We start from the raw sequence: 14,232 nt of genomic DNA on the forward strand, positions 1-14,232 counted from the left end.
TAATATCTTCTTTTTAATATAAAGTAATATAATTATATCAATCTTTCCTATCTCATTGATTTTTTCAAAGTGTCTTTTTTTATAATGATAAAAAAAAAAAAAAGCAAGGTCCTTTGAAGGGAAGGAAATATAAACAATAATGTATTTCATTGTATATTTCACTTATGTAAGAAAAAGTCTAATTCCGGGGGATGTTATTTATTTATTGTTTCTAGATAACATTTTGTTTTTTGGTTTAAAGTTTCTAGATATAATAAGGATAATGTATCAATTTGGTTTTGTTATAACCGAAACCATTGTTGGCTCTTTAGGAGTTATAGGACCTACTTCTAAATTTCCTAATCAATTACTTTGTTTTGATTAATTAACAAAAGAACTGAACTTTTGTTTTAATTATACGAAGAAGAAAAAAAAACTCAAAAGGGGTACTAACTTACTCATCTGGTAGATTCAATTCAGGAGATCCTTTGGTACTTATAATTTATAAACCCACAATAGAATATAGTTGTTGTTACTATTCATTCCATGTATATCTTTATGAGGTATCAAATTGTCTGCATGCATTTCAAATAAAAGACTTACTCTATTACAAAATAGTTATGTGTATATCTGGAGAAGATAGCTCAAAATTTCAAAAGACAACAGATATTAACATCTGACCAGATCTACATTAGTTTATATTTTCCATCTGCGCATGATGTTTTCATATAAATGCATGGGTATATATATATATGCGTATTTGTTCCAAAAAAATAGTATGGGCAAAGATTCTTAGATATTAAGAAATACTTGTATTTTTAAGTTCCAACATATCCTAAGATATTATGAACTATTTGTATTTATAAAATATTTTTTAAAAAAGGAGACCATAATATATATGTGTGGTTGATATAGTGGTAAATGGAGTTGGGGATGTGTAAGAGGACCCTACCATCGATCAAATCGACCGACTTAGCACTTAGCAGGTAACCATTCTACAACCGTGTGTGCGAGTGTCTTCAGTACGCGCTTTCAATTAGCACGTTTGGCTACTTTAGAAGTCTACTCTTTTTCTAAAGCATCACTACAAAACACAAACAATCTTAATTCTTAAACACATAATTCCATGATCTATTAAAATAATCCTTTTCTTTGTTTTGTTTGGTATAAGTGTTCAAACAATAAATACATCCATACTTCATATGATTGATACGAAATCAAAACCTACATAGATAGAGTAACCAATCAATAAATAGAGACCAAACTTTTATCTCAACGATCATATAGATAAGCTTATCTTAAAAGGTTTGAGATTAACTTAATAAGGTAGTTGTAATGGAGTGATTAGGATAAAGCGAGCGATAAAACACGCACAAGAAGATGCGCGTGGAGAAAGAGAGAAAGTGAGACACGCCTTCTATCTTCTTATGGTGTTTGGGTGGGCGACAGAGAATGTCTTCACTTGGCCGCCCGCTTCCACTTTTTTCCATTTTCCTTAATTGTTTTGTTAATCTCTTAAACTAAACCTTTAACTTTTACAGAAATATTATAATTAATATTCCATTATATTTCTCCTTTTTTTATTTAAGAAAATAATAATTTTCAGTCACACAAAACATTAATGGATTACTCCGTTCGATTTTCATCATTTGACTTACTCATCATTATTATTCTTTACTTTTCTATATGATTCTTCTATCTTCCGTGAGTGTATTCATTTGCTATTTTTCCTACTCCAAGTCACACATCACAAATTTGCTATTTTGTGAACTCATTTATACTACTACTCCACACATACCAACGGATTACGAAATCTAAATCACTAACTTATAAGAAATTGCACTTGTCATTAGTTTATATAAACATAAACATACATACAAATAACATATAGTTATGCATTCCTTTTTAATAACCTAAGTCTATGGTCTATAAGTCATAAGTACCCATCATAACACATAATTACCTTAAAACAGGCTGATAGTTTTCAATCATAATCAGCATTAAATCATAATGCCAAATAGATAGCCTCTATATACTAATAATGTGTTTAGTTATTTTTTCCACGAAGAATTATGATAATGTTTTTGAGCAAGTTGAGTCATAGATATGCTGAAAAACTAAGACTACGCTCCTTCTGGTCAATTTTGGTTCTTTGCTTATATGGTCAACTTATTATTATAGTAACTTTTTTTATTGTGAGATAAATTTTGTGTGTTTGCCTCTCAAACTATTTCTAAAAACTCGTCAGAAATTGCATCAGATTGTGGGCCGAGTCATCGAGTGCGTACATTTACGATGACATAAAAAAATTGGAACTTGGAAGACTGACTTTGAGTTATCATTATTCAACCCAAATCATAGAAATTAAAAACAGTTAACATATTTTATTAATAATGACGTTATTCACTAGACGTAGTCGATTTGGTTAAAACAGGGAAAATTGAAATAAAATAAAATGTGTTACCCAATAACTAATTCATTTACATAAGGTTATACATATAAACAAGGAGAAAGATCCACTCACAACTACATGAACACACATTATAATAGCAAACACAAAAGAACAATAACACCTATTACTATAACTCTACCTTATATATGATACACTTTCCATATAAAGCTATCTTTAACCTACTGAGATTTTACAAAGAACAAGTCCATTTGATCCTCACGAAAAATGTCAAGATCTCGACCAACTAATTTTACTACACAACTAGTAGTGATTTCATACCTTTCTTTAAGTTTCAAGAACACTCGACTCAATACTGTCTCCATCAACTCTTTGATGATATCTTTTCTATTGTCTGAGAAATAAACAGCCGCTAGCAATCGTTCTATGATCTTAGGGTCAACCTCCAGCAAGCAATCCGATCTCATGCACTTGTCGAAAATTTCTTTTACACTCTTTTTGATTTTTTCAGCTAGTTCTTCAAAATCAAAAGGCTTGAAAGGAACCTCAATGAGACGTTCATGATTCTTCAAGTTCATTAACCAAACGTTTGAGTTCTCTTGAAAATGATAATTTTCCTCGATCTCAGTTTCTTGAGCCGGAAGGTTCAGATCAAGAACTCCATTAGATGTTCTGTTCAACCTTTTTACTGTCTCCGTAGTTTTTTTCTTCTCCATCAGCTTCCTCTTGTTCGCTGAGGTTGAGCCTGAAACCGATCTCACAACTGGTAAGCTGGATACAGTTTCAATCCATATCTCCACTTGCCTTCCTCTGGCTCTCAATAGTTTCTCTTCAGAATAAGATGATGTTGTTCCGGAGCCTTGTGAAGTTGACGTCATAACAAACATGGTGTTTCCAATACCAACTTCTCTCCCGTGTGAATCCATAAACTTCCCCGTTTTGATTGCCTTTGACAAGCTTATTTGGAACTTCTCGTCCGCTTTCTCAATGTTCTCAAGGAACACTACACAGAAAGGATTCCTACACATCACTTCAAAGATATGATCCACCATCGTCTTTCCTCTCAACCGCATCGCATCATCACAACCGCTTATACCATGCTCCGCGGCACTAAGATCAACGGCCATAAATCTGTGTTCGCTTTGATACACAATCTCAGCAAGGACAAGTGACATTCTCCTCTTGGCTACAGTATCAGGCCCAACCAAATTGAGCCAAACGTCTCTTCGAGTTACACTCTTAGGCGGTTGTGACAATGCACAGCTGATTACTCTAGCAGCCTCATCTTGTCCTGAAACCTTATCCGTTAATCTTCTGTAAATAATCTTGAAGCTCTCTGCGGTAAGGTCCCTTGGATTGTCCAAGCAAGAGGAGGACACAGATTGTGGCTGAGAAAAATCTCTCTCCAAATGCTGCTTGAGACTGGATCCTGCAGTGACTGAACATATCCTCAGATTGAGATCAGTAGTGACCGATTTAGCTGAACCGCTTGATGCAGAAGCAGTGCTCGTGGACTTATTTTCACAAACTGATTCCAACCCTTCTTTGGTCTGCACTGAGGAGATGTAAAGACACATTGCAATTAACATAACATAATGGAATTATACACTCAGCCGAGCAAACTTGTAGTCCAAGAAACAGTTTCAACGATTATGGGAGAATAACAAATTAGGAAAAGACAAAATAAACCGACCTTCGCACCAGATTTTTGGTTTAAATCAGTTCTTGTGGTCATCTGTAACCAAGGCGGCAAGGTAGATTGAGTCTGATCGGATATTGAAGACACTGGTCCGGTTATGTCCTTGTTGAAACCGGAGAAGGGCAGTTTCATGTCAGAAGGAGTTGAGAAGAATCCACCAAATGGAATAAATGATCCCATCAAACTGCGCACACAAACAAACACGCATTAAAGTTAGTGCCATACAGGAATCTAAAAGTAACAAATTGTACATCAATTCTCTGTTTCTACATTTAAGTGACACTGCTTTGAATTTATGGCGTTCTGTTTCTCTATATCTTACTTGTTCAACCATCGTTTCTCTATAAGCTATTATTAGGTCAGACATGTTTTCAAATGCTATATGCTGTTTTAGTAGAAGACAATAAAATTGTAAAAACTCTTAGGCTAAAATATTGTGATACAAAACTTTATCTAAAGACTTGTTTTAATGGCATATAAAAAAGCGATCAAAGCGTTTTAGAATCTGAACGAAGCGAGAGAGAGAGAGATAAGAACCTGGACTTGTTGTGAGGCAAACAAGACCTAAGAGAAGTGATGGTGAGTAACTGCAAATCCCAATCTTTCTCCACGTTCGGAAACTTCCTCACCATCTTCTCGTAGACTTCGTCGCTCGTCGTCGCTCCGATCAACCAAACTCTTCTTCCATGTCTCCGTAAGAGCTCCGAAACGCAACTCACGATGTAATTCGCCGCCGGTACGTTTACTTCGCCGTCGGTAAAAATCCTAAGATCTCCGTAGTTCAAGACTAACCCTGGCCCTGAACCTTGATCCGCAAGCTTCCCAAGATCGTGAAATCTCGTATCGACGTAGGTTTTATCGAATTTAACAACGATTTGATCGGAGATTTCTGAACCGATGTTAACCGCGGTTAAACCGTGAAGCTTCGTCGGTAAAATAATCCCGTCGGTTCGGTTTTTCTCAATCGAATTTAAATAACCGGTTAGTACAGCGTAAGCCGATACACCAACAAGCAGAGGGTTCCTCCCTTTTTCCCTCACGAAAACCGCACTTATCCTCCGGTAATCAGAATCTCCGTTAAAATTCCGGTTCGGTACGTTAAAACCCCATCGAACCGGGTTCGGTTCAGGATTCCCGGTTACGTTACAGAGAAACAGAGGCTGCTGCGATGAGTAGCGTAGAAGATGAGGAACAGGTCGAATGATCGAAAGCTTCAACTCGGAGCTCCTAAAACCCGCTTCACCAAAAACCCGACTCACGACCGGATCATCCAAGATCGAAAGAATCAGCTGACGAAGCTCCACTTTAACACAAGAAACAGAGTTCGGATTCTGAGCACTCTGCGACATTTCTTGATAGATCCTAAAATTCTCAGGAAGACGACGCTGGTGAGCTTGAGATCGTTTGATCGCAGCCATGAGGGAGTTAGAAACAGGTGGCGGATCATCGGATCCGAGTTGTTGACCGGATTGGATCCGGTCTAAAGAAACGCTTAAGCAAAGATCTAAAGCTTTGAACTGGAGACGTGGTGAGTAAGCGGAGTTACGAACACGAGCGCATGCGTCGCGTAAAGCTGAGGTTGGTAGAGAGAGTAAAGCTGAGATAGCGTGAAGCGACGTCGTTTGCGAGTGTCCTCTTCGACGTGCGACGTTGACAGCTTCTTCTAACGCGTAGGCTGCTTCCGCTGTTAAGCATTGTTTCGCTACGTTCACGGCCGTTGGCATCTCCGGCGACCATAAATTAAAAAAATTCACACAAGTTTTTTTTCACAAAAAGGAAATTATTAAACGAGAAAAAAATCTTAAATTATTTTACTATTTTCAGTTGTTGTTTGTATGTAACAAGAAAAATGTGTGACGGGGGGGAAAATATAAATTTATTAAGGAGGATTACACACACTGTTGTTGGTTGAGTGGACACAAATGTAGGACCCATTGAGGAAGTACAAAAAAAATGGTGGGACCCACAGACGAGGGGGCAGAGAAAGTGAGAGTTTGGAATCGAACAGGAACACAAGAAGAACAGGAACAGAAACAGGTGGGTGGATCACTTCTACTTCAGATTCTTTTGTTGCTTGTCTTTAGAGATCATTCTTTCTTTTTTGCTGCCGTGTACAAGTCAAATTATTTTCGAGTATTCGATTTTTTTTTTTTTATTACAAACCACAACCACATGTTACATATCTTTAAAATACTCCTGAAGAAAATATCTCTCGTTGATACGAATACTGATGATGTGCAAAATACTCGTATCTATACGATGTGGCTGTTTTGTAATATAGTTACCACCATTATACACTAGTGTTACAACAGTTTTAATTTCTTTTGGACTCAATGCCTCTCGCTGTTATTTATCTCCACGCTATCTATGCGGTATTTGTGATTCTCCTTTTAAGCCATCAATTGTTTGATTTTGGTCTTCAGTCTTGACTATACTTAGATCTGTTTTCGATATATAAGCAAATATTTGGACGACCAACATGGTGAAATCAAATACACCATTCTATCACACCGCAGTGCATGGACTTCATACTAGCTGGTTTCTTCAGATATTAAATGAAGTATTTCTATCCGTATAAGTAACAGAATCATATAACCTAATATATGTCATCGTCAAGTTTAAACCTGACTTCATCAGTACGTAGTTAGCGACGGTATAGATTGGAGGGTGTAGCTAGACCATATCTTTTATTCCCCCAACCTCGACCATATCTTTTAGGAAGTCAATTGATCGTTGTATTATGTTAACAAAAATAAAATAACAAATACTAATGATGTTATCTGAAAAAGGAATCCTATAACATTTATTACCGAAAGGTGTAGAAAGATCAGTGTCGGTCTTGTCGGAGCAAAATGAAAACAATGGATACGATCATACGACTTTATGAAATTAATAAAAAGAAAGTGACACTAAACGATGACAATAAAAGAAAAATGAAAAGAGAAAGAAAAGAAAAGAAAGGTCGCTTTGCATCATAAAGTTTGACAGAGACAAATGAGAAGAAGGAACCCTATTTTTTCACCAAATACTTAACCTTTCATCACTTTCTCTATATCCCTTTCTTTTTCTTTATTGATTTCTAAAATATTATGTTTCTCCTCCTCCATTCTCCACAATATTTTGAAGATTACCTAATATTTGCAAATCCATATGCATCATCATCATTCTCCACATGATTTTGTATTGTTGCTATCACTTGGATTGGATATTTGCGTGAGCATGCTTCTCAGAACAAACAAAAAAAAACAAAAAGTTATGCTGCAAAACTTTTGAACCACACCTTCGCGTAAATTAGTTAACCTAAGCTTCGGACTAAATAGCTCAAAACGTGTATTTGTGGACTTAGAAACAATTGTCACGACCGAACGACCCATCCGAATATCATATTTTTCAAGAGTTTTGGTAATAACATGTAATCGCTGATGTATAACAAAACTTTATAGCATTTACATGATTCACATCAGGAAAAAAAACGTCACATTTGTGAACCCACGTACCCACATAGATGTGGATGGGCTAGGTGTCAATGTCTCACTCGTTTAAGCCATTGCCCTATGAAATTTCGACAACTACTTATCTTCTATACGATTATATATGCCAGACATTTTAGTACTGAATACTGGTTTTTTTTCTTAAGGGAACATCAACCAAAATAATTCATAGAATATTATAAAAAGTTTTACTTTTTTCTTCTCCAGCAATTGGTGCGAATGAGAATCTTTCCTTTGTAGATCTCTCACTGATTGGAATAATTTTTTTTTTCTTCTTCTTTTTCGATACCTTTTTGTTTTCTGTGAATAATTCACATTTATAAAGTAACTTCATTTATAACAATAGCATTATTTTCTCGCTCTGGTAGTATACTTTTGTCATTCATTAGTTTGATTGGCGTTGAATTTCTGTATTTATATGAACATTTATTATGGTGTAAGTTCATATAAAAGTTCTTACGGTATTAAGGAAAAATAGTTACTCGGTAAAAGCATCAATTCCTTATGATTCAAGTTCAGGAGAAAATATGGATCGGATCGGAATACAATATTTTTTTAATTACTAAAAGGGATAGAACTTAATTCATCTAGGTATTGTTTCGGATACACCACTTTCACTTGATATGATCAATATAGCTATAGCATATATGTAGAAGCTGAACGATTTGAATTAGGACTTAAGTCTATATCTATGTTCGATTGACAAAATTTTAACTTAGCGGATGATGTTCAAGATAAATTGAGAGACGGAATTATTGATGAGGTTTCTTGACATATCAATTTCTGTTTTAGGTGACAAACCTCATTTGTAAGTGGAAACTATGCTAAAATAAATTAGGGCAGCGATTATATTTTTTTGGTATGTAAAGATGTCCTAGTGTGGACCATACTATTTCACGCTCATTGTGTAGATAGCAACATTTCAGAAGATGATCATTGAACTTTAGAAACTTTATTTATATTATGTTTTTCATTAATTAGCACTAGACACTTGGCTAAATATTATATATTGGTTAAATATTATATATTTTCCATTTTTTGCTAAGGTTAAATAGTTTCTAAGCAAAGTATTTTCAAATCTCTACTAAATTACTGAGTTAAGAAAAGTAAAAAAAAAAATACTGACAGAAAAAAGTTCAACAATGGAAGAGTGAAAGAAAAAAATGTTAAGTAGTGTGAATTTAAAATCTAATCATAAATTAGTTTGATACTTGGCCAATCCATTCATAGTTGACGCAATGAACCATAGTCCATAGAGTATACATTGTTATCTAAAGTAAAACAATAATTCTTTTTTTCACAATCATATAAATTCACATAAAACAGCTTTTTACATATCAATGAATGTGTCACATGGGAAATATTGTTTTTCATAAAAGTGGAGGTTTCTTCTTTAGGGAACCAATATCCTCGTTGACGTCTTCCGAGCATAGACCAAGAAGAATATGACATTGATTACTAAAAACTTATTTAACCAATTAAATAAAAATGATAGTATTGGTGAAGAATAAAGCTGAGTTGTTCTCAAATCGAATAAGATAAAGTAAAAAAAAACAGTACAAATAGGAATTTCAAAATTCTACTCTCTTTTTTTTTTTTCTTTCTTTGCTCAGAACCTATAATAAAAATCCTAAAATAAACTCAATTTGAACTTTGTTGTAGTGTGATTTGGCCAAAAAAAAAAAAAAAACTTCAGTTGTTGTTACACCATAGAAAATCGCACGAATGTCTCGCACACTCAGTAAAGAAAAATTGATGGATTTGACCAAAATGGTCACTAATTGAATGAATGGGTGGATAAGTTGTCGGGCCTCCATGAATTCTTTCAAGAATTCAATTCGATGCACCAATGCCACCAAACACCAGGAGAATAATAGTAACAAAATAGATATTCTATCACAAAGGAACCTAAGTTTCTCTTTTATTAGCACTTATTGGTTAACTGATAACATATGTATTTGCATAAACAATACTAATAAGTTGCATGTGAGCGGTGACCCAAATTGAAAAACATAACTATCCTGAAAGTGTAACAGAATAAGAACTATTAGTCAACTTATGTTGTCGAATCTGAATGGTCCAGATGTTTAAGTCCAAACGTATCTTGTTGAGATCCCTGTTGAACCAACAAAAGGAAGGCAAGCGTGGCTAATCGAATAAAGAAAGATTAATGGTGAAAATTTGATCAAAATATGAAAGTTTAGTGGAAATCCAAAAATAAAATAACTAAAGAGTAAGTGGACCCATTTTGCCAATGGACTTTGATTCAACAATTCCTATTGTATTCCATCTTCAAGTATGTCGTTTACATAAGTATGAACATAAGTGACTTCTAATGTTTTATCTATCTTTTCTTGGTACATCAAACATTAATGACACATTTGTTCTTGTAAACATTAATATCAGACTTGTCAAACATTATATAGACCATAACAGATTAACAGATATCCTACTTTGTGATAGTTTTGTGTATTACTATAACGTTGTATAATGCATGTTGTTGACAAAAACTTACATAAAAATATACTCACATGATAAATTATGTAAAATAACTTCACAATTAGCATCAAAAGTTAAAATATCAATAAGGATATATCGTCAGATATGTATCTAGATATACAATGCTATGGAGTTCTTGTCAAAACTGTAGTGAACTAGTGGTGTGTCGTCTCTCTCTTTTCTTGGGACTTCAAGATGAGTTAAAGCCCCCATACGAACGGTCACTTTAGAATTTGTTTGCTAATGATCAAATTCTCAATTGAGAACCAAGAATACTACTATTACAATCAATAGACAAAATAATTGCACATAAAAAGACAAAACAAAAATATCAAAAACATGACGAAAAAAATAGAGAGGGGAAAGAATGACATTTTGAAAAGTTGGGATTTGAAGGGTCGGTCAATCCATTAGGGGAGGTGGGGAGCAATGTGAGATAATATTAGATTATAGAAATGATGAAGTTGCCATTATATGTGTAAGTTGTATTTTTGATGAAATTATGGAATTTGAAGAAACTTTTAGTATTTTTGTGGGTCTTTAATGTCATATTTACGATACTAATCACTCAAAAAAGTTTGGAACATTATGAATCAAATTTCGAAGGGCAAGATATGTTTGTCTCTTGTCTAAAGTATAACGACGGGACTTCACCCATCTTTTTTGCTTTCCAATATTTTTGATTCAAAGTTTTCTATAAGTAAATAAGTATAAGATACACTCCTTTTTTTCTTCTGGCGGCTAGACGTTATTGTTATAATAAGAAAATAAAAAGTTGAAGCTAGCTAGACAACAAATAAAAGGTCACTCTACATTTCAATATTTCATAGGGGTCGAAAAAGTGTAATAGTATTCTAAACATGATCGATGGAATTATATGTCTAGCTTATTTACTCATATATCAAATGAATGGACCATTCAGAATGGTAAGACGATGAATCGTAAGTTGAAGAAAAAATAAAAATTAATGAAGTTAAATAAACTAAACTTTATGCATGATCGATATCACATAACACACGAAAATTTTGTTTTTAGTGCATCAATATAGCTTTCATCACAACATTTTAAAGGCAGCAATACATAAATGCAATAAATATTAACATTTCATCTCTGTATACCATACAGTATATAGCATATATGTACATGAAGAACTTCAACCATAAACCTCAACTGATATTTGAAACATTTTTGAAAGAGTAGTCAACTATTCTTAGAATTTAAAACATCCACACAATAATGTTACATAATTGAGAGCGCAGTACAAGAACTCCGATGATGTCTTTACTGAAAGAATCATAGAAATTACTATTCATATATAACTAGTTATACTACTATAGTAGAGACTAGAGACTATATATAGAGGTATACTACTCGATTGCATATTGTTAGTAATTTGGTTTATAGTTTGAAAAGAGAGAGAGAAGANTTGCAACGAATATATTAGTAACTATTTTGTCATCAATAACTACGACACCAAAAAGTAACAAAACTGTCTTAATTACAGACTAACAAAATGTCTTTAAATCGTCACAATTCGTGTTTAANATCTTTACTTTTCCCATATATGGTACACTTATGTTCGTTCTCTCGCCTTTTTCTTCTTTGCCTTTTCATATCTGGTAAACTGTGACCCTAAGATATGTACGTAACACTATACATAATGGGATCATTGCAAAAAAAATAACGTCGGTTTATATATTTAGCCATTTGCATTTTAACTGTACTGTACAACATCGGTTTCCCCATACTATCTTAAAACTATCATGANTTTTTTTTTTTTTTTTTTTTTGAATAAAATGTAAAATTTATTCGAAAAAATATTTTTTTACATCAAAGTGCATCGTTTAACATAGAAATATTTTAGAGAATATCAAAAATATGGTAGAAGAGTGATCATCTGCTTCGTGTGGCTGTCCAGACGTCCGTGGAGTAGGAACAGGCAAAGAACAGGTGGTCACGTGTTTCCTGCGAGTTACGGCAAAGAACACAAGTTCCATCAGTCTGTATGTTCCACTTCTGCATTCGATCACTTGTTGTAAGTCGGTTTAAAACCGCCAACCAAACCGTGAAGGAAAACTTTGGAGTGGCATGAGAGAACCAAACACCCGCAGACCAACTCTTTTCCGGCTTAACAACTCGGATGAAATCCCATGTGTCTCTTGTGTGAAAGGACGTTTTGTACTAGTGGAATGACACAATATCAAACAAACACTACAAGAAAATAATTTTATTAAGACGAAATATTTAGTCACAATACAAAGTATTTAGTCACAATATAAACATTGTTACGAATTTATGACGATTTTTGAATGGTTGCAATACAATGGTCACAAATTTTTATTTGTAACAAAAACGTCTCAAGAGTTGCAACGAATATATTAGTAACTATTTTGTCATCAATAACTACGACACCAAAAAGTAACAAAACTGTCTTAATTACAGACTAACAAAATGTCTTTAAATCGTCACAATTCGTGTTTAAAAAATAACGTTTTAATTATGTATCTTATTGTTACGAAACTATAGTCTCAAATGGTCACAAATGATAATTAGAAATTTGTCACAAAATTTTAATAAATACTCAAAAATCATGATATTTTGTGACTATCATAATGTCCAATTTTATCATTAGAAGTTATTTTCAAATGGTGTTATTAATAAAAATTCATTGCATATGCTAAAAATTATAACTAAAAAATCAATCTCAAAACAATATTATTTTTTAAATTTATTATCATACAAATTTTTTATAATCATAAACATTAGATATACATTATAAGCTATCTTTATTCTTACAAAAAAAAAAATCACAAATTCGTCCAGATGAACATATTCGATGATAATTTCCATGTTATAACTCCTATGGAAACGGNATGTATAACTTTTAATTTACAAAAGGGGTTACAAAATCCTTTGGGGAAAACTTACATCTATGGGTTGGAAAATTGCTCACCAAAATTCGTCCATAAAAGAGTCCGTTTACCCCTTATTTTCCACCATCTCCTAGAGCATGTAAGATCTGTCCTTAATCTCAATTGTGACTTCTTGTTCTCTTTCTCTCAAATGGTTCTCTATCTCTCTCTAGGTTATGGAGGCACGAAATTNAACACTACAAGAAAATAATTTTATTAAGACGAAATATTTAGTCACAATAAAAAGTATTTAGTCACAATATAAACATTGTTACGAATTTATGACGATTTTTGAATGGTTGCAATACAATGGTCACAAATTTTTATTTGTAACAAAAACGTCTCAAGAGTTGCAACGAATATATTAGTAACTATTTTGTCATCAATAACTACGACACCAAAAAGTAACAAAACTGTCTTAATTACAGACTAACAAAATGTCTTTAAATCGTCACAATTCGTGTTTAAAAAATAACGTTTTAATTATGTATCTTATTGTTACGAAACTATAGTCTCAAATGGTCACAAATGATAATTAGAAATTTGTCACAAAATTTTAATAAATACTCAAAAATCATGATATTTTGTGACTATCATAATGTCCAATTTTATCATTAGAAGTTATTTTCAAATGGTGTTATTAATAAAAATTCATTGCATATGATAAAAATTATAACTAAAAAATCAATCTCAAAACAATATTATTTTTTAAATTTATTATCATACAAATTTTTTATAATCATAAACATTAGATATACATTATAAGCTATCTTTATTCTTACAAAAAAAAAAATCACAAATTCGTCCAGATGAACATATTCGATGATAACTTCCATGTTATAACTCCTATGGAAACGGTTTCAGGCTTTCTGGAAAGGTAAGACTCAGATCTTTCCAACGGTTGGTAGATCAGCTTCTGGTTCAATTTGTAGCAGTGGGAAACGATTTCACAAGATGATTGATGTTAATTCGCGGATCTGCGCAGAATAGGTTTGAGAAAACATGTATAACTTTTAATCTACAAAAAAGGTTACAAAATCCTTTGGGGAAAACTTACATCTATGGGTTGGAAAATTGCTCACCAAAATTCGTCCATAAAAGAGTCCGTTCACCCCTTATTTTCCACCATCTCCTAGAGCATGTAAGATCTGTCCTTAATCTCAATTGTGACTTCTTGTTCTCTTTCTCTCAAATAGTTCACTCTCTCTCTCTCTAGGTTATGGAGGCACGAAATTATAAAGA

At 33.2% G+C, this 14,232-nt stretch overlaps 1 protein-coding gene across 2 annotated transcripts; it reads right to left on the reverse strand.

Moving 5' to 3' along the window:
- Window positions 2,420-5,943, reverse strand: LOC104785398 (protein SMAX1-LIKE 8). 2 transcript variants are annotated; one of them, XM_010510601.2, is made up of 3 exons: window positions 4,626-5,943; window positions 4,091-4,272; window positions 2,420-3,944 (listed from the first exon to the last, which is right to left on the reverse strand). In XM_010510601.2, the coding sequence occupies exons 1-3, from the start codon at window positions 5,810-5,812 to the stop codon at window positions 2,611-2,613; spliced, it is 2,703 nt and encodes a 900-aa protein (XP_010508903.1). In that variant the 5' UTR covers window positions 5,813-5,943; the 3' UTR covers window positions 2,420-2,610. The 2 variants fall into 2 exon arrangements, with proteins under 2 accessions (XP_010508903.1, XP_010508902.1); XM_010510600.2 differs by having other exon boundaries at window positions 2,420-3,939; window positions 4,083-4,272; window positions 4,626-5,937.

Source organism: Camelina sativa, chromosome 5 (genome assembly GCF_000633955.1).
Source record: "Camelina sativa cultivar DH55 chromosome 5, Cs, whole genome shotgun sequence".
In the NCBI taxonomy this organism is placed as follows: Eukaryota; Viridiplantae; Streptophyta; class Magnoliopsida; order Brassicales; family Brassicaceae; genus Camelina; species Camelina sativa.

What these genes read in the sequence shown, in the direction of transcription:
- LOC104785398 (XM_010510600.2), bottom strand. Translation starts at nt 5,812, where the DNA reads ATGCCAACGGCCGTGAACGTAGCGAAACAATGCTTAACAGCGGAAGCA. An exon ending in TTGCCTCACAACAAGTCCAG is followed by an intron (nt 4,273 to 4,625) that starts GTTCTTATCTCT and finishes TTGTGTGCGCAG; the next exon opens with TTTGATGGGATCATTTATTC. An exon ending in ACCAAAAATCTGGTGCGAAG is followed by an intron (nt 3,940 to 4,082) that starts GTCGGTTTATTT and finishes TCCTCAGTGCAG; the next exon opens with ACCAAAGAAGGGTTGGAATC.